Below are 24,484 nucleotides of genomic sequence, written 5' to 3'. Positions count from 1 at the left end.
GTGTTTAAACCTCCTCTACCAAGAAACGTGCCAGAACTGCGAGCTCGCATCAACGATGCTTTCGAACTCATTGATGGGGACATGCTGCGCCGAGTGTGGGAGGAACTTGATTATCGGCTTGATGTCTGCCGAATCACTAAAGGGCCACATATCGAACATTTGTGAATGCCTAAAAAAACTTTTTGAGTTTTTGTATGTGTGTGCAAAGCATTGTGAAAATATCTCAAATAATAAAGTTATTGTAGAGCTGTGAAATCGCTTCAATCATTTGTAATAACCCTGTACATTATAATGATATCCATTATGAACGGGCCGGCCGCGTTGGCCGTGCGATTCTAGGCGCTCCAGTCCGGAGCCGAGCTGCTGCTACGGTCGCAGGTTCGAATCCTGCCTCGGGCATGGGTGTGTGTGATGTCCTTAGGTTAGTTAGGTTTAAGTAGTTCTAAGTTCTAGGGAACTGATGACCACAGCAGTTGAGTCCCATAGTGCTCAGAGCCATTATGAACGTTATTCCGAACAATATAGATTCCCGATTGATCACTTAGAATCACAGGAAGTAAAACTGTACTTTACACCGACCCCGACTCGCTGACACTGCTTTTGCGAGGGACATAAACTTTGAGAACTTCTCGGCAAAACAAGTAGAAAGAATTCTAGACGACGACACACTAAAATAGTTCAAAGATGGGTTGTCCTAATCTCCGCAAAACTCGGATGGAAATGCACTGCCAGTAATACTGTACTATTTTCTATGGACTCACTGGCTGAACGGAGACATTTCTGGAGGTTTAGTTCATGTGGGAGATTATTGTGAGTTTTATCTTTAAAATTACTGGCCTGCTGCAGGGATATCGACACATCTCACACTAATTTCATCTCTGTACACACTCCCATTCTTTTCAGGAGCAACTTTAAATCACGCATCCTACTCAGTCCACAGAATACGTGTGACATCTTCTCATCGGATAAACAGTAGCCCCTCTTCAGGCGTAGGTTTACAAAAGTAAAGCAAAACAAGAACTCTTAGAAAATAGACACAGATGAGCTAATGACGCGAGGAAAAGATGCAAGTAGCTCTGCTGTGTGTGTGTGTGTGTGTGTGTGTGTGTGTGTGTGTGTGTGTGTTTGTGTGTGCGCGCATATATATGACCTAATGGATTTTACGTTAAAATTTAAGTCCCCTTTCTCCGATTGAATTAGTGTGGTAAGCTACGACATGAAAGGTGCCAAAACTGTGCCAATTAAAAGACTCGCATCAGACCGTTGAGCAACGCGCAATTATAATTATTACATTTATAAGGTCTACAACTTTGCATCCACTGTTTTTTCTCGATGTTTGGGGTTTCATTGTAAAAAATTACAAACATTTACGATTCAGAGCATGGCTATCATTAGCCACTACTTTCTTCCATCTTTCGGGCAGCATACGAATCCCGCGGCGGAAGAAGTGAACGTCTTTTGAGGGGATCCATGAATCGATCTGCTTTTGCACATGTCCATATAAACGAAAGTTCTGGTCAGCCGTGCCGTGTGCCATTGATCGAAAAAGGTGGTAAGTAGAGGGAGCAGTGTTTGGAGATTACGGCGGGTGGGGTAGGACTTCCCATTTAGACGTTTCCAAGTATGTTTTGCCTGGTTTTGCGACGTGGAGACGAGCACTGTCATGCTGAAAAATCATCTTTTAATGTGTATTACTGTACTCTGGTAGTTTGTCTTTCAGTGCTCGGCTCAAACGCAGCAGCTGTATTCGATATGATCTCCTGTGATTCTGTCCGCCGGTTTCGGTAGCTTCGAAAACCTTCTCTCCTCCATCGCCATGCAGGTGTTCCACATCAAAATCACCGTTCTTGAAGTTTTTAAATCATTCTCTGCACGTTCGTTCACTACAGATCTTACCCCGCATTTTGAGCTTCAGCCGCAGACGACTTCGTATTAAAGCAGAAAATTAAAACTTCCCGCCAGTGACGAGAACTGGGCTCGTAAGTTGACATATTCACTCGGGAACAAATTTATAATGCAATTACAAATCGACTAATATTTTGACGGCGTTATGTTCACAAATAACAGAAATTATTGTATGACATGATTTACCATCTGCATCATAACTTGCCGCTACTGCCATCTGTTGAAAAACGGAGGCAGCGACGTTGTAGACCTAGTGTTATGTTTCTGTATACTTAAATTACTGAAAATAATCTTAACTAATGATTAAACTTTAATGAAAACACCGAAACAGGCTTGGTAATATTGGAATATCAGCTTGGTATCGTCCGGGCAAGGTGTCGAAGGATATCATTTTCCACTGCTGTTAGTGCATATTTTTCCACTGTAACATGTCTGACTGTTTTCAAAAGTTTCTTGCGCATGTGATTCTCATTCAATAGCCTTGTGCTTCAGACTTTGTTATGTTCTACTTTTCACACTAAGAATATTTAAGCACTATTTTCGTAAAATATATTACAAAGAGATGTAGATTTGTTACATAATTTTCTTTATCTCTGCAGGTGCGACTGAACATCAAGAAAGACATACTGCCTTACACCAATCTCTTCGCCTTCGCTTACGGATTCAGAGTCAACTATCCACTGCCTACAGGCGCGAAAGACTTCCCGTTTAAACGAATATTCCGAAGAGACGTCTACGGAGATCTGGAACACCTTATTTCGCAGTAAGTAATAATATTTCTTTGTCACGTTTCATCGTTTACTCTACGGCGAAAATGAGCCTGAAGCATTTACTTGTAGCTGTTGACAGGTTGTACATGAGATACCTTTTGAGAAACGGAAATGATCGTGCGGCTTGTTACGATGTTTTGAATAGCTGATTTGAAAAGGCATTGTTGTAATAGTTCTCATACTTGCCTCTTTACTTCTTAAAAACTACCATTACACCCTAATTCTCGTTTTCAGCGTCTTTATCGAACTTCTCAATAACTCTGGGTTCATACCCCATTGGAATGAAAGTCAACTTCCATATAGGTAACAAAATAACGCATGACGGACGATACAAGGATGAAATAAAATGCAGATTAGCGTAGGCAAAGAGGGCATTCTTGGCCAACAAAAGTGTTGTAGTATTAAACATCCGCCTTAATCCAAGGAAGAAATTTGGAACTCAACACTGTATGCTAGTGAATCATTCACTGTGGGCAGACCGGTAAAGATGAGAATCGGCGCATTTGAGGATTGATGCTGTAGAAGGGTGTTGAAAATTAGGTGTACCAATAAGATAAGGAATGAGGAGGCTATTCTCAGAATGGCCAAGGAAAGGAACATTTGGAAAACACTGACTAGAAGAATCGACAGGATGATAGGAGATGTGTTAAGACATCAGATGATAACTTCCACTGTACTGGATGGAGCTGGTGGAGTTAAAAACTGTAGAAGAAGACTGAGACTGCAATAAATTCAAGAAATACTTCAGCACAAAGGGTCCAGAAGCTACCCCGAGATGAAGGGAGTGGCACAACAGAGAAAACAGTGGCGGGTCGCATCGAATCCGTCAGAAGGCAGATGAAAAAAAAAAAAAAATGCTTCGTCGCTAGAGTTTCAAGGCAGAGGCGTTGCTGCATACACTGTCAACTTTTGAAATGCGAAGTCTAATAAGTGTTTTGTGTCGAAAGGAAACGACCCAGCTGCAATTCATCGACGCCTGGTCGCAGATTACAGAGCGAGTGTAATATTGCGAAAACAGGTACGGTTTTGGTGTTAAAAATTTGATGAAGGCACAACAGGTGTGCGAGACGTACAACAGTGAGAGGAGTCAAACGCATCCAACACAGATGACAGCGTGAGCAGTGTCTAAGTATTCATTCAAGGCGATCGTCGCATTTATTTGAGGCAGATTCCTCACGAACTCATCACCTCCATTGGCAGTGTAATGGATATCGCGCACAACACGTTGTACTGCCACAGGTCGTTGGTAAATCGGAATGAAGCAAAGGGAATATGGCTGCCCCTCCAGCACTTATCGAGTTATCAGGGGAAGGGTGTTCCATTTCTCCACCGCATCGACTCCCAAAAATAGCGGTATTCCGGAAGAAAGTTGTATACACCATCTTTTGCGGCACCAGGGTGTGTTGCTGGTTGAGTCTCAGTGCATGCTGCCTCTTATTGTATTACATTGGAAAGACTGCAGAAGGCGATTTAGAGGAAGCTACAAGGATTGTTTTAGACAGGTGTCGTTTTGCTGCACGACTACATGCGACCGCATACGACTTCGGTTACGTGTGTTTTGGTCCGGTGTTTCTACGTCAACATCTACACGGTTACTCTGTAATTCACACTAAAGTGCCTGGCAGAAGGTTCATTGAACCATTTTCATGCTACTTCTCTACCAATCCACTCTCGAATGGCGCATGGGAAAAAGGAACATCTAAATCTTTCCGTTCGAAGTCTGACGTCTCCTATTTTATTATGATGATCATTTCTCCCTACGGAGGTGGGTGTCAACAAAATATTTTCGCATTCGGAAGAGAAAGTTGGTGATTGAAATTTCATAAATAGATCTCGCCGCAAAGAAAAACGCCTTTGTTTCAGTGACTGCCACCCCAACTCGCGTATCATATCACTGACACTCTCACCCTTATTGCGCGAAAACACGAAACGAGATGCTCTTCTTTACATTTTTTTCGATGCCCTCCGTCAGTCCTAATTGGTAAGGATCCCACACCGCGCAGCAATATTCCAGCAGAGGACGGACAAGTGTAATGTAGGCTGTCTCTTAAGTGGGTTTGTCGCATCTTCTAAGTGTTCTTCCCTACAATATTATCTATGTGGTCTTTCCATTTTAAGTTGCTCGTAATTGTAATTGTAATTCCTAGGTATTTAGTCGAATTGACAGCCCTTAGATTTGTGGAATTTATCGTATATCAAAATTTATCGGATTTCATTTAGTGCCCATGTGGATGACCTCGCACTTTTCTTTGTTTAGTGCCAATTGCCACTTTTCGCACCATACAGAAATTCTCTCTAGATCATTTTGTAATTGGAATTCATCGTCTGATGATTTTCCTAGACGGTAAATTACAGGGTCATCTGCAAACAATCTAAGGGTGTTGCTCAGATTATCACCTAGATCATTTATGTAAATCAGGAACAGCAGAGGGCCTATGACACTACCTTGCGGAACGCTAGATACCACTTCTGTTCTACTCGATGATTTACCGTCTATCACTACGAACTGTGACCTCTCTGAGAGGAAATCACGAATCCAGTTACACAACTGAGACGATACTCCATATGCATGCAATTTGATTAATAGTCGCTTGTGAGGAACGCTACCAAAAGTCTTCTGGAAATCTAGGAATATGGAATCGATCTGAGATCCCTTGTCGACAGCACTCATTACTTCGTGGGAATCTGGAACACCCTCCGTAGGAAGTCTGAATTCCGCACCAAGTGATTTTCATCTGTTCGGACCTTACAGACGCATCAGACAGTCTGCCACTCCAGAACAGATGCGAACGTCCAGAAGGCTCTTCTTAAGCTGTTTCTAGACCTGGTCTCTGGTTTCTTTGATGCCGGTATCGACAGATTGGTTTAACTATGGAACAAATGATACGACAACCATCGTCACTACGTGGAAAACAACTGTGTACCAGCGCTTTAGTAACTTTGGAATCTGTTTGTTTCCTGAATATTTCTCGCAGAAGACTTGTTACCTTGCCTTTTGAGCTACCAACGTATCTTGTGTTTTTGAATTTTGTTTCCTGATTAATTTTTGCATCAGCGACGAACATCTTATCAAGTATCAAGCCGCGTTGCTTATTAAAATTTTACTTTCAGCCTGCGTCGTGTGAACAACTGCCCTCCACGGACGGAAGAGTGTAGTTATCACTTGTCACAACAACTTTAAGCTATAGATGAGGTCACTCTCTTCCGTAAGAAAGTTTGTGTTGCTAGCCCTCTCTCTCCTCTCTCCCTTATTGATGGGAACGCACAATACCCCCACAATGTGAATATTTGGGAAAACCTTTTAATAAGAGGTGTTTTGAAAAGAATTACTTCATTTTAATGTTTTATCTATTTCATATTTAAAGTTTGCACACGGCGTACTATAAAAATCTTGACGTTTAGTTTACAGAAGCAAGTGTGGTATGATTATAAGCTCACATCACAAAAATCAAGCAGTGATTCCTTTGAATAGTACCACGAGGTAAGACGAATGGAGAGTGTAGAGCGATGGTGGCTGAGATAGTATTTTTCTGGTTTATATTTCTCTTCTTATGTATTCCTTCTCCGAAGAGTGGAAGAATATTGACTGGTGAGGACTGCACCTACTTTTGCATATTCCATTGACCATCTGTCCACAGTAGCCGGATAACAGTTTGCCTATTCCAGCCATGTCTCCAGTGTTAGCTTCACCTGACCAGCCTAGAAACTGCTCTACCTCTATCGAATTTATAATCTGGGCTGTTTTCTTACATTCAGTGCAAACGACAAGGGCATTTGTTGACAGTGAACTGAAATTCAACTGGACGTAATAGCGAGTGGCAGATTCTTAGTATGTGGTCGGGAATGGCCAATAATAATTATGTATGTGAATGTTCGCTGTTGTATCACATTTAAATAGAGGTGTCCAATGTACTGTAGCTTAACATTGTATTCGTATCTGACGGCTATTGGAGATGTCGCCTCTTCTTTAGATAAAATTAACACCAAGCGCAAACAGTTTCACTGCAAATGAAATAATTAACTAATCTCTAAAGGATTGAACTTGATTTTAAATAATCAATTGCTTTTGTATTTGTCCTGCTTTGTGGGAACGCGGTTCACTCCTTTAACTTATATAAACGCATTGTGAGTGAAGCAACGGTAATTTGCGTTCCCGTGTATCTCGTGGATTCTGTATAAGGTAAGGTACTGCAGCTAACACACTATTTCTTTGCAAAGATTACTAACTGTTGCCTAGCACATTATGTAATTCTGCTTTTTAGGTCAATGTGGTATCTACATTATTGTAGCTGTCTTACTGAAAAGTGATAATATTTGTGGCGGTACTGACACACATGCGATTTCGTGAAGTCACAAAGGCTAACAGGTCACGGGTTGCAGCTTACTCACCATGTTTCTTATAACGTTGTATATCAATTGCGCAGTGCTATAGCTAGTGCGAAATCCATCAAGAAATTCAATCCAATACCAATGAATCGTTTTCCTCATGTGAAGATCAATCTCTGCAAGCGTTCAGATCTTTACAGAGTTAAATTAAATAAATATTTTTGTAAATTGGATTATTCGACCAGTGATAATACGACTCTACAAACAGGTGAAAACTTTCATCGTTTATTTAAAACTGGTCATCTCAAAGCGCCGTTTTTCTTTTTGCTACGTAAAATTTGTACACGTTCTCACTAAGGTTGCTTTCATCATCATCATCATCATCATCATCATCATCATCATCATTTAAGACTGATTATGCCTTTCAGCGTTCAGTCTGGAGCACAGCCCCCCTTATACAGTTCCTCCATGATCCCCTATTCAGTGCTAACATTGATGCCTCTTCTGATGTTAAACCTATTACTTGAAAATCATTCTTAACCGAATCCAGGTACCTTCTCCTCGGTCTGCCCCGACTCCTCCTACCCTCTACTGCTGAATCCATGAGTCTCTTGGGTAACCTTGCTTCTCCCATGCGTGTAACATGACCCCACCATCTAAGACTGTTCGCCCTGACTGCTACATCTATAGAGTTCATTCCCAGTTTTTCTTTGACTTCCTCATTGTGGACACCCTCCTGCCATTGTTCCCATCTACTAGTACCTGCAATCATCCTAGCTACTTTCATATCCGTAACCTCAGCCTTGTTGATAAGGTAACCTGAATCCACCCAGCTTTCGCTCCCATACAACAAAGTTGGTCGAAAGATTGAACGGTGCACAGATAACTTAGTCTTGGTACTGACTTCCTTCTTGCAGAAGAGAGTAGATCGTAGCTGAGCGCTCACTACATTAGCTTTGCTACACCTCGCTTCCAGTTCTTTCACTATGTTGCCATCCTGTGAGAATATGCATCCTAAGTACTTGAAACCGTCCACCTGTCCTAACTTTGTTCCTCCTATTTGGCACTCAATCCGTTTATATTTCTTTCCCACTGACATTACTTTCGTTTTGGAGATGCTAATCTTCATACCATAGTCCTTACATTTCTGATCTAGCTCTGAAATATTACTTTGCAAACTTTCAATCGAATCTGCCATCACAACTAAGTCATCCGCATATGCAAGACTGCTTATTTTGTGTTCACTTATCTTAATCTCACCCAGCCAGTCTATTGTTTTCAACATATGATCCATGAATAATATGAACAACTGTGGAGACAGGTTGCAGCCTTGTCTTACCCCTGAAACTACTCTGAACCATGATCTCAATTTACCGTTAACTCTAACTGCTGCCTGACTATCCATGTAAAGACATTTAATTGCTTGCAAAAGTTTGCAGTTTGCCTCGTATTCCATAATCTTGTAGAACAGACAATAACTTCCTCCTAGGAACCCGGTCATATGCCTTTTCTAGATCTATAAAGCATAGATACAATTCCCTGTTCCACTCATAACACTTCTCCATTATTTGCCGTAAGCTAAAGATCTGGTCCTGACAACCTCTAAGAGGCCTAAACCCACACTGATTTTCATCCAATTGGTCCTCAACTAATACTCGCACTTTCCTTTCAACAATACCTGAGAAGATTTTACCCACAACGCTGATTAAAGAGATACCTCTGTAGTTGTTACAATCTTTTCTGTTTCTATGTTTAAAGATTGGTGTGATTACTGCTTTTGTCCAGTCTGATGGAACCTGTCCCGACTCCCAGGCCATTTCAATTATCCTGTGTAGCCATTTAAGACCTGACATTCCACTGTATTTGATGAGTTCCGACTTAATTTCATCCACCCCAGCCGCTTTATTGCACTGCAATCTATTGACCATTTTTTTCACTTCCTCAAATGTGATCCTATTTCCATCATCATTCCTATCCCATTCTACCTCGAAATGTGAAACATTACTGATCGCATTTTCACCTACATTGAGCAACTCTTCAAAATATTCCCTCCATCTTCCCAAGGCATCCACAGGATTCACCAGCAGTTTTCCTGACCTGTCCAAAATACTTGTCATTTCCTTCTTACCTCTCTTTCGAAGACTGCTAATTACACTCCAGAATGGTTTTCCAGCAGCTTGACCCATAGTCTCCAACCTGTTTCCAAAGTCTTCCCACGATTTCTTCTTGGATGCTGCAATTATCTGTTTGGCTTTGTTTCTTTCTTCAACATAACTTTCTCTGTCTACCTGGGTTCTGGTATGTAGCCATTTTTGATACGCCTTCTTTTTCCTTTTACAGGCTGCCTTGACTGTATCATTCCACCAAGCTGTTTGCTTCTTCCTACTTTTACCCTACTTTTACACACTACTGTTCCAAGACATTCTTTAGCCACTTCTAGTACTGTGTCCCTGTACCTTGTCCATTCCTTTTCCAATGACTGTAATTGGCTACATTCAACTAACTGGTACCTTTCTGAGATCGCTGTTATGTACTTGTGCCTGATTTCCTTATCCTGAAGTTTCTCCACTCTTATCCTCCTACATATGGAGCTGACCTCCTGCACTTTCGGCCTCACAATCCCAATTTCACTGCAGATTAAATAATGATCAGTGTCATCAAAGAATCCCCTGAATAGACGTGTGTCCCTCACAGCCTTCCTGAATTCCTGATCTGTTATTATATAGTCAATGACAGATCTGGTTCCCCTGCCTTCCCAAGTATACCGGTGAATGTTCTTATGTTTAAAAAAGGAGTTTGTGATTACTAAGCCCATACTGGCACAGAAATCCAAGAGTTGTTTCCCGTTCCTGTTGGCCTCCATATCCTCTCCAAATTTACCCATAACCTTTTCATACCCTTCTGTTCGATTTCCAATCCTGGCGTTAAAATCACCCATGAGCAGAACACTGTCCTTGTCCTTTACTGTAACAACTACATCACTGAGTGCCTCATAAAAACTATCCATCTTATCTTGATCTGTCCCTTCACAATGCGAATATACCGACACAATCCTAATTTTCTTGCTAGACACTGTCAAATCTATCCACATCAGTCGTTCGTTTACATACCTTATTGCAACTACGCTGGGTTCCATTTATTTCCTGATGTAAAGCCCTATATCCCATTGTGCTATTCCTGCTTTGACTCCTGACAGGTAGACCTTGTATTCTCCCACTTCCTCTTCTTTCTCACCCCTTACCCGAATGTCACTAACAGCTAAAACGTCCAGCCCCATCTTACTTGCAGCCTCTGCCAGCTCTACCTTCTTCCCAGAGTAGCCCCCATTGATATTAATAGCTCCCCATCTCATTACCATTTGTTTGCCAAGTCGTCTCTTAGGAGTTCCTGGTTTGTCAGTTAGAGGTGGGACTCCGTCACCTCCAAAGGTCCGAGGCATTTTGCTCTGATTGTTGCCAGCATCATATTTAAAGTACCAGGGAAGCAGGTTGCTAGCCTTACTTGCCCCAAGTCCCATTGGGTTTTACCCCTAACGACTGAGGGACTAACCGGTGGATTTGGTAGTCTTTGCCGTATGAGTACAAAGGTGACCACGACTCAGAATATGTCCGAGATGCCCAGCCTTATTCCAAAGTAATTGGTATCCCGACTGTCGGGACCACTTACTTGGCCAGTCATACGTTGCCCGTGGTTCATGAACTAGGACATGACTACAGGAACCCACACCATGAACCACACTACATGGTGTGGGTTGCTTTCAACTAAAAAATTTCACCCGTGGTTCACCGCAGAAAAAAGCTCTCCCGCCTAAGTTTATCCCATACAAATAACGCCCCATATCTCTTTCCAGTTGGTCTCAGTCCAGCATACAACTCGCAAATTGCGCGCTGATGCAGTGTAATGCCGCTCAACACTCGTTTGGGACGATAGGCTCTCAGATTGGCTATCGAGATTTAGATTTTCCTCGATGATCTTAAACCGACTACGGTGAGTTCCCGAAAGGTTCATTTCCCGAGTGTTTGCTTCGCCTCTAATGACTTCAGCGTGGACAGTCTTGTATATGACTGTGTATATAGCAGTGTATGTGTATGTAGCAGTAAGATGAGGTGGGCTTCAGAGTGGTACGGGAGCTGCTGACTTTGGAAAGGTGGACAGGAACAGAAATGATTACCGAACAAGTTAACACAGTAAACAAAAGGTTTAGTTAACTTGTATCTCTCTAAGTGTACTAAGACTTATTAAACCTAGAACACTAACGTTCGTAATTATTACGACTGCCAATTCTTCATTGTTGCTCGAAAAGCGCGGGAAGGTCACAAGCGCTTCCATCTCGTCAGTACCTTCCCAGCTTTAGAGACTGATTGATGTGCTTATGATTGCCAAGAAGAAACTCCGCGCACTGGTTAGAAAACAGTGACAGCTTTTCTGAAAGTCGTCATTTTTACGATCGTTTGTAACTTCGTTTCATCTTATAAGGTCAATAATGCTCGCAATATGGATTTATGACTAATTTTATGCTTGATCCAGGCTTTGTTTACTGAGATAATAATACGAGAATTTATAAACTCAGTCTATTACTATCTCGTATTTAATTTCAGATGTCAGACTTGCTACAGGCAAATGACTCAAACCTGAGAGATAAAATAAGGAAATTACTTCATGAGCTGGAGCAAGAGGAGAATGACAGCAACATTTACGACTCGAAAAGCGAAGATGATAACGTTGAAGATGATGATATTGACCCTACAGATGGCGAGGGGGAAGAACGCCAAATTAAAATCGTTGGTAGAGACCCTCCAAATTCTGGTGAAAAAGGGGGCGATTCTCTGTTGCGATCAAAAAAGCGACCCAGGAATGTTTCTTCATTTTCCTCGTCAACACTTTCACCCGTCATTTCAAATTCAGGTAAAAGTGTTTCTTCATCTTTCGATGGCAATGACTGCATCATTCGGCTTCGAACAGGGTAGGAATGGACGTCGCTGGCTCCTAAAAAAATACACAGCGCGTTCACCTCAAAGGGATATTATTCACAATATTCAATCCCATATCAATGGCGCTAGGAATGCCGCTTCGCCGTTAGACATATTTTCTCTATTTTTCACAGATGGCATGTTACAATTAATAGTAAATCACACGAACAAGGAGGTAATGAGGATCAAAACATCAAAATCCAAAGAGAACTCAGAGTACAACTTCCAATTAAGAATTAAAAGCTATAATTGGTACCCGTATCTTGACAGCAGCTTTGATTTGACAGCAATTTATGTAACCCTAGATATAAAGCAGCCATGAGTTCCGAGCGATTTGAGTTTTTATTTTCTTGTCTGAGGTTTGATGATAAGTTTACTCGTGAGGAACGAAAGCAGTCCGGTCCATTTGCAGCTGTCAGGGAATTATGGGATGAATTTGTTATCAACTGCCGTAACCATTACAGACCAGGCTCATTCATTACAGTGGACGAACAACTCCTTGCTTTTCGATGTAGATATTAGTTTCGCATGTTCATAGCCAACAAGCCCGCTAAATATGAGATTAAAATTGTCAGGGCGTGTGAAGCAGAAACAAAATCCACTCCTGGAAATTGAAATAAGAACACCGTGAATTCATTGTCCCAGGAAGGGGAAACTTTATTGACACATTCCTGGGGTCAGATACATCACATGATCACACTGACAGAACCACAGGCACATAGACACAGGCAACAGAGCATGCACAATGTCGGCACTAGTACAGTGTATATCCACCTTTCGCAGCAATGCAGGCTGCTATTCTCCCATGGAGACGATCGTAGAGATGCTGGATGTAGTCCTGTGGAACGGCTTGCCATGCCATTTCCACCTGGCGCCTCAGTTGGATCAGCGTTCGTGCTGGACGTGCAGACCGCGTGAGACGACGCTTCATCCAGTCCCAAACATGCTCAATGGGGGACAGATCCGGAGATCTTGCTGGCCAGGGTAGTTGACTTACACCTTCTAGAGCACGTTGGGTGGCACGGGATACATGCGGACGTGCATTGTCCTGTTGGAACAGCAAGTTCCCTTGCCGGTCTAGGAATGGTAGAACGATGGGTTCGATGATGGTTTGGATGTACCGTGCACTATTCAGTGTCCCCTCGACGATCACCAGTGGTGTACGGCCAGTGTCGGAGATCGCTCCCCACACCATGATGCCGGGTGTTGGCCCTGTGTGCCTCGGTCGTATGCAGTCCTGATTGTGGCGCTCACCTGCACGGAGCCAAACACGCATACGACCATCATTGGCACCAAGGCAGAAGCGACTCTCATCGCTGAAGACGACACGTCTCCATTCGTCCCTCCATTCACGCCTGTCGCGACATCACTGGAGGCGGGCTGCACGATGTTGGGGCGTAACGGTGTGCGGGACCGTAGCCCAGCTTCATGGAGACGGTTGCGAATGGTCCTCGCCGATACCCCAGGAGCAACAGTGTCCCTAATTTGCTGGGAAGTGGCGGTGCGGTCCCCTACGGCACTGCGTAGGATCCTACGGTCTTGGCGTGCATCCGTGCGTCGCTGCGGTCCGGTCCCAGGTCGACGGGCACGTGCACCTTCCGCCGACCACTGGCGACAACATCGATGTACTGTGGAGACCTCACGCCCCACGTGTTGAGCAATTCGGCGGTACGTCCACCCGGCCTCCCGCATGCCCACTATACGCCCTCGCTCAAAGTCCGTCACCTGCACATACGGTTCACGTCCACGCTGTCGCGGCCTGCTGCCAGTGTTAAAGAATGCGATGGAGCTCCGTATGCCACGGCAAACTGGCTGACACTGACGGCGGCGGTGCACAAATGCTGCGCAGCTAGCGCCATTCGACGGCCAACACCGCGGTTCCTGGTGTGTCCGCTGTGCCGTGCGTGTGATCATTGCTTGTACAGCCCTCTCGCAGTGTCCGGAGCAAGTATGGTGGGTCTGACACACCGGTGTCAATGTGTTCTTTTTTCCATTTCCAGGAGTGTATATGGTTGATGCTTCTCCATATCTCGGCAAAGTCACAGATACTAACGGCCCGCCATATGGAGAATACTATGTAAAGGAGATCTATAAAATAGAGAGAGAGAGAGAGAGAGAGAGAGAGAGAGAGAGAGAGAGAGAGAGACAGAGAGAATCTAACCGAAATGTTACACTTGATAAGTGGCTCACATCTAGTAAGTTATCCGACGATCTGCTAAATGAGAACATCACTCTCGTTGGTACTTTGAGACACAATAAGCAAGAAATACCTCCAGAACTACAGGGTTATTACAAATGATTGAAGCGATTTCACAGCTCTACAATAACTTTATTATTTGAGATATTTTCACAATGCTTTGCACACACATACAAAAACTCAAAAAGTTTTTTTAGGCATTCACAACTGTTCGATATGTGCCCCTTTAGTGATTCGGCAGACATCAAGCCGATAATCAAGTTCCTCCCACACTCGGCGCAGCATGTCCCCCTCAATGAGTTCGAAAGCATCGTTGATGCGAGCTCGCAGTTCTGGCACGTTTCTTGGTAGAGGAGGTTTAAACACTGAATCTTTCACATAACCTCACAGAAAGAAATCGCATGGGGTTAACTCGGGAGAGCGTGGAGGCCATGACATGAATTGCTGATCATGATCTCCACAACGACCGATCTATCGGTTTTCCAATCTCCTGTTTAAGAAATGCCGAAAATCATGATGGAAGTGCGGTGGAGCACCATCCTGTCGGTCTCCAGTTGTGGCATGAGCCAATTTTCCAGCATGTCCAGATACACGTGAAACGTTTTTTTCGCGGAAGAAAAAGAGGCTGTAAACTTTAAACCGTGAGATTGCACAAAACATGTTAACTTTTGGTGAATTGAGAAGTTGCTGCACGAATGCGTGAGGATTCTCTACCGCCCAGATTCGCACATTGTGTCTGTTCACTTCACCATTAAGAAAAAATGTTACTTCATCACTGAAAACAAGTTTCGCATTGCACGCATCCTCTTCCATGAGCTGTTGCAACTGCGCCGAAAATTCAAAGCGTTTCTCAGGGCTTGTAGCAATTGTAAACGGTACGGCTTCTGCTTTAGCCTTTTCCGTAAGATTTTCCAAACCGTCGGCTGTGGTACGTTTAGCTCCCTGCTTGCTTTATTCGTCGACTTCCGCGGGCTACGCGTGAAACTTTCCCGCACGCGGTCAACCGTTTCTTCGCTCACTGCAGGCCGACCCGTTGATTTCCCCTTACAGAGGCATCCAGAAGCTTTAAACTGCGCATACCATCGCCGAATGGAGTTAGCAGTTGGTGGATCTTTGTTGAACTTCGTCCTGAAGTATCGTTGCACTGTTCTGACTGACTGATGTGAGTGCATTTCAAGCACGACATACACTTTCTCGGCTCCTGTCGCCATTTTGTCTCACTGCGCTCTCGAGCGCTCTGGCGGCACAAACCTGAAGTGCGGCTTCAGCCGAACAAAACTTTATGAGTTTTTCTACGTATCTGTAGTGTGTCGCGACCATATGTCAATGAATGGAGCTACAGTGAATTTATGAAATCGCTTCAATCATTTGTAATAGCCCTGTACGTACAACCAAGAAGAGAGAGATAGGAACATTAATGTTCATCTGTGACTCTTGTCTCATATAAACCTAATCCAAATAAAATAGTCCTTCTGTTTCGACAATGCACGACCAAGCTGAAATAGATGAAGTAACTAAGAAACCTAAGGTGATTCATTGCTACAACGGCACAAAAGGTCGTTGATTCTTTAGACCAGATGTCACGCAACATTTCTTGCAGCCGGAAGACTAAACGCTGGCTTTTGTCTGTGTTTTACGGAATTTTGAAAATTAAGTGTGTTAATATGTGAATAATCCACGTTCACAACACCGCCCGTGAAAAGGAGGATGTCCCAAACAGGAAACACATCCTAATACGACTGAGTGAAGAGCTACTCTCATCATGGATGCAAAGCAAGCTACACATACCAAGAATATCAAATGACTTGCGTCTCACTATACAGTCTGTTCTTGGAATCGAACCCCATCGTGAGAACATTGGTGGAAATATTGGAGCATCATCTGCCCCGAGGAGAATTATCTGCCACATATGTCCGTCGAGAAACAGAAGAATGAGAGCCTTTTGTGCAAGGCATTTTGTAAAGAGCATCGAGCGCAATTATGCACTAATTGTTAGAAATAAATGTTCTCATTGTTGTCAAAAACTATTGTTTCTGTGGTTATCAGCTGTTGCCTGTATTGTTTATTAGTGACAATTAATTAATAATAAAATGTGTTACCAAATTTTGCTTACTTTTTCTTTGTTGTTGTTGTGGTCTTCAGTCCAGAGACTTGGTTTGATACTGCTCTCCATGCCACTCTATCCTGTGCAAGCTTCTTCATCTCCCAGTACCTACTGAAACTACATCCTTCTGAATCTGCTTACTGTATTCATCTCTTGGTCTCCCTCCTACGATTTTTACCCTCTGTGGTGCCCTCTAATACTAAACTGGTGGTCCCTTAATGCCTCAGAACATGTCCTACCAATCGATCCCTTCTCCTAGTCAAGTTGTGCCACAAATTTCTCTTCTCCCCAATTCTATTCAATACCTCCTCATTAGTTATGCGGTCTACCCATCTAATCTTCACCATTCTTCTGTAGCACCCATTTCGAAATCTTCCATTCTCTTCTTGTCTAAACTATTCGTCGTCCATGTTTCACTTCCATACATGGCTACACTCCACACAATACTTTCAGAAAGACTTCCAGGCATTTAAATCTATACTCGATGTTAACAAATTTCTCTTCTTCAGAACCTCTTTCCTTGCCATTGCCAGTCTGCATTTTATATCTTTTCTACTTCGACCGCCATCAGTTATTTTGCTCCCCAAACAGTAAAACTAATTTACTACTTTAAGTGTCTCATTTCGTAATCTAATTCCCTCAGCATCACCCGATTTAATTCGACTACATTCCATTATCCTCGTTTTGCTTTTGTTGATGTTCATCTTATATCCTCCTTTCAAGACACTGTCCATTCCGTTCAACTGCTCTTCCAGGTCCTTTGCTGTCTCTGACAGAATTACAATGTCATCGGCGAGCCTGAAAGTTTTTATTTCTTCTCCATGGATTTTAATTCCTAGTCCAAATTTTTCTTTTGTTTCCTTAACTGCTTGCTCAATATACAGATTGATTAGCATCGGGGATAGGCTACAACCCTGTCTCACTCCCTTCCCATCCACTGCTTCCCTTTCATGCCCCTCGACTCTTGTAACTGTCATCAGGTTTTTGTAGCAATTGTAAATAGCCTTTCGCTCCCTATATTTTACCCCTGCCTCCTTCAGAATTTGAAAGAAAGTATTACAGTCAACATTGCCAAAAGCTTACTCTAAGTCCACAAATGCTAGATACTTTTTCTATGAATGAAATGATAATTAAATTGACACCCTAGCTGCAAGCAGGCGTTGATATACATGGGAGACGCTCTATCCATCTGAGCCACCGCGGGCACAGAGGATAGTGCGTCTGCAGGGACTTATCCCTTGCACGCTCCCCGTGAGATCCACATTCCCCACATGTCCACAACACTACATTCGTAGTGCGCCTAATAGATGTTTGCCCATCATACTCATTACTCGTGGCAGATTAATCTACCAAGTCCCGTACGAGTTCGGGCATAGCGTGTGCGTTCGCACAAGAAGGTCAAAGACCGGGAACCGAAACTTTTAACTATATATGACGGTAGTATCTGTTCCCGAAAGAACAGTTACCGTCGATGACCATGCAGCTTTACTAGAAATGAAATGATAATTAAATTGACACCCTAGCTGCAAGCAGGCGTTGATATACTTCCTTGGGGACATGTCGAAAATGTGTGCCCTGACCGGGACTCGAACCAGGGATCTCCTGCTTACATGGCAGACGCTCTAGCCATCTGAGCCACCGCGGACACAGAGGATAGTGCGTCTGCAGACGCACTACGAATGTAGTGTTGTGGACATGTTGGGAATGTGGATCTCACGGGGGGTGTGCAAGGGATAAGTCCCTGCAGACGCACACTCCTCTGTGCCCGCGGTGGCTCAGATGGATAGAGCGTCTGCCATGTAAGCGGGAGATCCCGGGTTCGAGTCCCGGTCGGGGCACACATTTTCGACATGTCCCCAAGGAAGTATATCAACGCCTGCTTGCAGCTAGGGTGTCAATTTAATTATCATTTCATTTCTAGTAAAGCTGCATGGTCATCGACGGTAACTGTTCTTTCGGGAACAGATACTACCGTCATATATACTTTTTCTATGTCTTAAAAATTGCGAACGTTTGTGACATTAGATAACTGAAGGACATTTGTGTTCTAATGTTGAAATATTGCAGTAAGAAACAGAATCCAGCTTATACAGTAGCGACAAAGATGAGTCTCTCTGAACTAAAGCACAAACGATGGTGTCAGGCACTGACTAGGCGGCGTCCGCGTAGTGCCGCGTAGCAGAGAGACCCCAAGTCTGGGTGGGCTGTGTGCTGCTGCCGGCCGTGCTACATTGCGGCGGCTGAGGGCGCTTATGATATGGAGCCACTGCAGGTGTGGCTCAGCAGGAGAGCACCATTGGGTCCGCCAGATGCCACACGACCGCTACTTGCGTCTCACGGAAATTTGCAATTCTGTTGGCAACGTTACGACGCCTGTGGGGTGGTAGCGATATGTGATACCCCATACAAGATGTTGAACCATATTCTTCTTTCACTCCCAAGCTTCTCTCTCTTAGCAACTATGGCAGCTCTATTTCCATTTGAACTGTAACTGCACTGAGCCTATTTAAGCATTCTTCAAAGATAAATGTTTTTAATTGATGTGTGTGTGTGTGTGTGTGTGTGTGTGTGTGTGTGTGTGTGTGTGGATTGTTGGGGGGTGACTGTAGAGGATGACCTAGGCATCAGTACAATAAGCAGTTTGAAGTGGATGTAGGTTTCAGTAGTTACTCAGGGATGAAGTGTCTAGCACAGTATAAACTAATATGGAGAGATGCATCAAGCCAGTCTCCCGACTGGAGACCACGACAACAACAACAGCGTGTTGGACGGTCCCCGTTGCCACACCAACAAATCGGGCAGCTTAATTCGCGGTGTGATTACAGACACGTCAAAACACGTTGGTTCACTCATGCCTTTCTGTCACGTCTCTAGATCGACCCGTCCACGGCGTCGATTCCATACAACTGACTGGCACTTCACTGCCATGATTAACTTCTTATGACTGTCTGGTACCAATTTTACAGCAATTGTTGTAGTTGCGGTCTTGAGTCGAAGCCTGGATTGATGCATTTCTCCGTATAAAACAACTGTATCGCCCTGAACCGCCGAGTGCGTTTTTTAAAACAGATGATCTTTACTTTTGCACTTGCTTGAGGTAGCACTGATCGCTTCACCTGCAGCATTTGGGGCGTCTGAGGAAGGAAGCGGATGAAACATCTCAGACGCTTATACAAACTATAGCACAGAATAAGTAGACAGATGTACAGAGTTAGAACAGGGCTTCACAACATACGTGCTCGCGGAGCAAGCTGTGAGCAGCAAGGCGCGAGCACGGAGCAGCGCGAGCACGCTACCCCCACTACCGGACCAGAACGGAGAGTGGGGAGAGTCACGTGGGGCACACAAAAGCTGCCGCCAGTCAATGTAAATCCGCGGCCACCTGCAGGGATATCACTAACGAATTATTACTGCGACAAATGAAACAAATAAAGGAGAATGTACACATGCCACATAATTTTATTAGCTTAGTGTATGCCTCTACATTCGCATTAATTTGTGAAATGTTACACAATAAAAGGTGTCACTGAAGTGTGGGATTCTCGGTTATCTTGTACTTTTTGCCCTTTACAATTGCGTCTATGTTCGGAGAAACTGGTCTTGTGCGTTTTAGGCGCAGCGTGCAGTTTAAATTTCGATCAGACAATGCGTTTCTCAGGCGCGTCTTGTTACATTTCATTGCAGAGAACAGTTGTTCACAAACATACGTGGAACCGAACATTGACATTATTGTAGCCGCCAGTTTGTGCAAACGAGGAAATCTATCCTGAGGGAAGTGTCTGTAGAATTCCAAAATGTTTTTCTTGTTCTGAAATTTGTCTCTGTATTCTCTGTCACACTGCAGGTCAATAATTTCTTGTTGCAGCTCAGTACGAATCTCTTAAATATTCGCTGAATATGGAGAGGAGAACAGATCAAAATCACTGTCTAGTGCCGTCAGATCTTGAAAGCGCTGAGCAACTAAACTATGTGAAGAACGTTCACAGTCTTTGTGAACATCTTGCGTGGATGATAATTTAGGAAAATGAGCTAGGTTTCCTGTTTCCAGCTGACTCACCCAAAGTGTCAATTTCATTTTAAAAGCTCGTATTCGATCTATGAAATAAGTAATTAGCAGATCTTTACCTTGTTGTAAAATGTTCAAAGCATTCAGATGGCTAGTTAAATCTGCTAAGAACGCGAGATCACATTCAAACGTGCGCGCGCATTTCCCCTCCCTCCCTTCCCTCCCTACTCCGCGACCTTGAACCTGCTCGCGAGCACGTGCCTGAGCTGACGCGAGTACTCGCGCTCAAAACCGGCCAGTTGTTAAGCCCTGAGTTAGAAGCTAGTGCTGCAGCCGGATCAATATTTTCTCTGTCAGTACTGCTCAGGAAAACACCGTTTTCTGAGATGATACTTGTGTTCCCACAGACACGGTCTGGACGGCCGCGCATGCGTGCTGCGAGCCATCTGTGAAGCGGCGAGCCTCGAGAAGCCACGGGGTCTCGTGCAGAAGCTGCTGCACCGGATATTCAGGTGAGCATCGACTACAAACACACTTGAACACAGTTCCAGCTCACTTCATCTTCAAATACGTAGTACAAAGATTAATTATAGATTGGTAGAAGGTGTACGAGAAACCGAAACATCTATAAAAGGTAGGAAGCGATATAAATAAAATATCCACGACTCATTTCTGTAAGACCATGACACTGTCCTTTTCCCAGTAACCATAATTAAGCTGTCGTCAGTTAGAATATCGTGACCTCTTGACACTGGGTCCAACGGGTGTGTTAATGTGTTTCTGAAATAATGCCCGACAGAATGCCCCTGTTGAAGCCCACCGCTGCCAATGGTCGTTTTCTCAGCACCATGAGCACCATGAACGGAAGCTGACCACTCGGTAACGTACAGGAGTAATACACTACCGGCTATTAAAATTGCTACACCAAGAAGAAATGCAGATGATAAACGGGTATTCATTGGACCAATATATTATACTAGAACTGACATGTGATTACATTTTCAAGTAATTTGAGTGCATAGATCCTGAGAAATCAGTACCCAGAACAACCAACTCTAGCCGTAATAACGACCTTCATACGCCTGGGCATTGAGTCAAACAGAGCTTGGATGGCGTGTACAGGTACAGTTGCCCATGCAGCTTCAACACGATACCACAGTTCATCAAGAGTAGTCACTCGCGTATTGTGACGAGCCAGTTGCTCGGCCACCATTGACCAGACGTTTTCAATTGGTGAGAGATCTGGTGAATGTGCTGACCAGGGCAGCAGTCGAACATTTTCTGTATACAGAAAAGCCCGTACTGGACCTGCAAAATGCGGTCGTGCATTATCCTGCTGAAATGTAGGGTTTCGCAGGGATCGAATGAAGGGTAGAGCCACGGGTCGTAACACATCTGAAATGTAACGTCCACTGTTCAAAGTGCCGTCAATGCGAACAAGAGGTGACCGAGACGTGTAACCAATGGCACCCCATACCATCACGCCGGGTGATACGCCAGTAGGGCGATGACGAATACACGCTTCCAATGTGCGTTCACCGCGGTGTCGCCAAACACGGATGCGACCATCATGATGCTGTAAACAGAACCTGGATTCATCCGAAAAAATGACGTTTTGCCATTCGTGCACCCAGGTTCGTCGTTGAGTACACCATCGCAGTCGCTCCTGTCTGTGATGCAGCGTCAAGGGTAACCGCAACAATGGTCTCCGAGTTGATAGTCCTTGCTGCTGCAAACGTCGTCGAACTGTTCGTGCAGATGGTTGTTCTCTTCCAAACGTCCCCATCTGTTGATTCAGGAATCGAGGCGTGGCTGCACGATCCGCTACAGCCATGCGGATAAGATGCCTGTCATCTCGACTGCTAGTGATACGAGGCCGTTGGGATCCAGCATGGCGTTCCGTATTACCCTCCTGAACCCACCGATTCCATATTCTGCTAACAGTCATTGGATATCGACCAACGCGAGCAGTAATGTCGCGATACGATACACCGCAATCACGATAGGCTACAATCCGGAAACAAGTCACACACGGGGCATCACAACAACGTTTCAACAGGTAACGCCGGTCAACTGCTGTTTATGTATGAGAAATCGGTTGGAAACTTTCCTCATGTCAGCACGTTGTAGGTGTGGCCACCGGCGCCAACCTTGTGTGAATGCTCTGAAAAGCTAATCATTTTCATATCACAGCATCTTCTTTGTGTCGGTTAAATTTCGCGTCTGTAGCACGTCATCTTAGTGGTGTAGCAATTTTAATGGGCAGTAGTGTATAAAGTACAGGTGTTTTCTACATCAAAGAGGTAAATTCTGCAGGAGGTCATTAATTACGTTCAGTGGTAGTGTATCTTTTAGTTAACTTACAAGAATATCGTAGCGTTATAGGCACTGATTGAGCCATCTTAAGAAAATTTGCCTGAGAGACTGAATTACAGTTTGTTAGCTGCGGTCTGCGATCTGATTCCCTCCAATTAATATTTACCTATGTTAGTCAGTCCCTGGACGGAATCGATAGCATATACGGGGCTTGGCCTGAAAATAAAACATATTTGAATCTATGTGCCTCACTTTGGCTGCAAGTGAGTGAATCCTTAGGTTGATGTAGCAACTAACTCTGCAGGATGAGAACTGCGACCGCGGCTCTGTTTTATGCTCCAGTGTACCAGCAGACGAGGCCGGACACCTGCAGCCGTACCACGTGCTGGAGGGGGGCTGTGAGCGCCTGCACGAGTCCTGCCCCCTGTCGCTGCTCCACATGACCGTCATGGTCGAGCCCGACGATGACATCTGACGTGGAAACGCTTTTCATCTGGAATGTGTGTCTACGTATGTTTGGTCATACAATAAAAGGGGTCTCACTGACAACCGCATTGAAAACTTCTTTATTTCATTTCATTTATTCTTTACACTTTTACAATTTTTGGACATGAACATGTGAATGTAGAGCAGAAAATGACCGATGACACAGGAATGCCACATACTCCGATGTCGAACGCGCAAGCCCATTATGATGAAACAACAGAAACACTAGGTACCGGGACAAAAGGAGATCTACTATGATGTACGATATATTCATAATTCGAAGTAGCAATATAAGTTTAAAATTTCTGACTTAATATACTTAGTGACCAACTGTCAATGATTGTATTTGGTGACCACCATATCATAATAGTATAAGTAGGAAATGATCTTCGGAGAGTAATATACAAATAATGATTTATTTAAATTATTATGCACTATTATACAAATCTACAGGGCGTAATGGGTATAAGTGCAGATGTTACATCAGTATTTTCGTCATTTGCAGACTAATTATTACAGCTATTACAAGCTGTCCTTTTTTAGGTTGGTTAATACCTCCAGGTTCATGTGTTAAAGCGAAACCATTAATGCTTCTTTTCCCCTGAGTAGCAGGTCAGTTTGAAACGTCCACTTTGAAAAATTTAGTATTACTGTGCTGGTAAACCTCTTACATTATTTGATTTTCAAACAGCTGAGCAAAACTGAACGTACTCAGACATTTTTCTCTTTACTTATTCTGATCATCACTAAACTGACACACAGTATTTTTAGCGCAACGCAGTCTGACTTTCAATAATCCCCACAAAAGAATGACCCTGACTAACAATAGCCTATACCTTTAATGAATCACTTATCTCACAAAAATCTTCGTTACTCGAACTACTGCAATACAGCGAGCGCCAATACTGCCAGCTAAATAAAAGATTCTAACTACTGAAGGCACAAACTACTGATAGGCATAGTTAGCAAATGAAAGATTTTGATAGAGAACAAACATTGTATTTACCTTAATAGTGTTCAAAAGTCATCATATATCAATTCATGACATCCATATTTACAAATTTCCTTTTTCTGGCGGACACACGTCCACAGATCGTCCGTTCTCAAAACTCTGGCATCTCTCTCTCCACATCACCGCTGCTGGCCGCTCACCTCCAACTGCGCAACGCTAAGCACTGTTCACATACAACTGCCCAACACTACACAAGCGAATATTCCAACAATGAGTCCAACCAGCCAAACACTGCCCACAGGGCAGTCTGCGATTTTCATACAGAGCACTACGAGACGTTACCAACATGAAAACCTAAACAGCCTACTTATAAGTTGTTCAAGTGCGGAGGCATGGAAGCAAAACTGTTACTCTATACTGACAGATGTAGTGGACTTAGTGGCGCGCAGTTA

At 43.7% G+C, this 24,484-nt stretch overlaps 1 protein-coding gene and 1 non-coding gene across 2 annotated transcripts in view; both read left to right on the top strand.

Annotated features, from left to right (window-relative positions):
* The window catches only part of LOC126094976 (uncharacterized), a 50,484-nt gene extending 27,400 nt beyond the window's left edge, over nucleotides 1-23,084 (top strand). The window contains exons 3-5 of the mRNA XM_049909630.1: nucleotides 2,505-2,668; nucleotides 20,686-20,790; nucleotides 22,937-23,084. Coding sequence (XP_049765587.1) covers nucleotides 2,505-2,668; nucleotides 20,686-20,790; nucleotides 22,937-23,069 — 402 coding nt within the window. The 3' untranslated portion in view covers nucleotides 23,070-23,084. The remainder of the gene's footprint in view (nucleotides 1-2,504; nucleotides 2,669-20,685; nucleotides 20,791-22,936) is intronic.
* Trnat-ugu (transfer RNA threonine (anticodon UGU)) lies at nucleotides 18,036-18,110 on the top strand. Its single transcript has one exon. It is a non-coding gene; the product is annotated as a tRNA-Thr (tRNA).
* Nucleotides 23,085-24,484: the final 1,400 nt, after the last annotated feature.

This window comes from Schistocerca cancellata, chromosome 8 (assembly GCF_023864275.1).
Source record: "Schistocerca cancellata isolate TAMUIC-IGC-003103 chromosome 8, iqSchCanc2.1, whole genome shotgun sequence".
In the NCBI taxonomy this organism is placed as follows: domain Eukaryota; kingdom Metazoa; phylum Arthropoda; class Insecta; order Orthoptera; family Acrididae; genus Schistocerca; species Schistocerca cancellata.
This window is presented reverse-complemented; position numbering and strand designations above follow the sequence as displayed.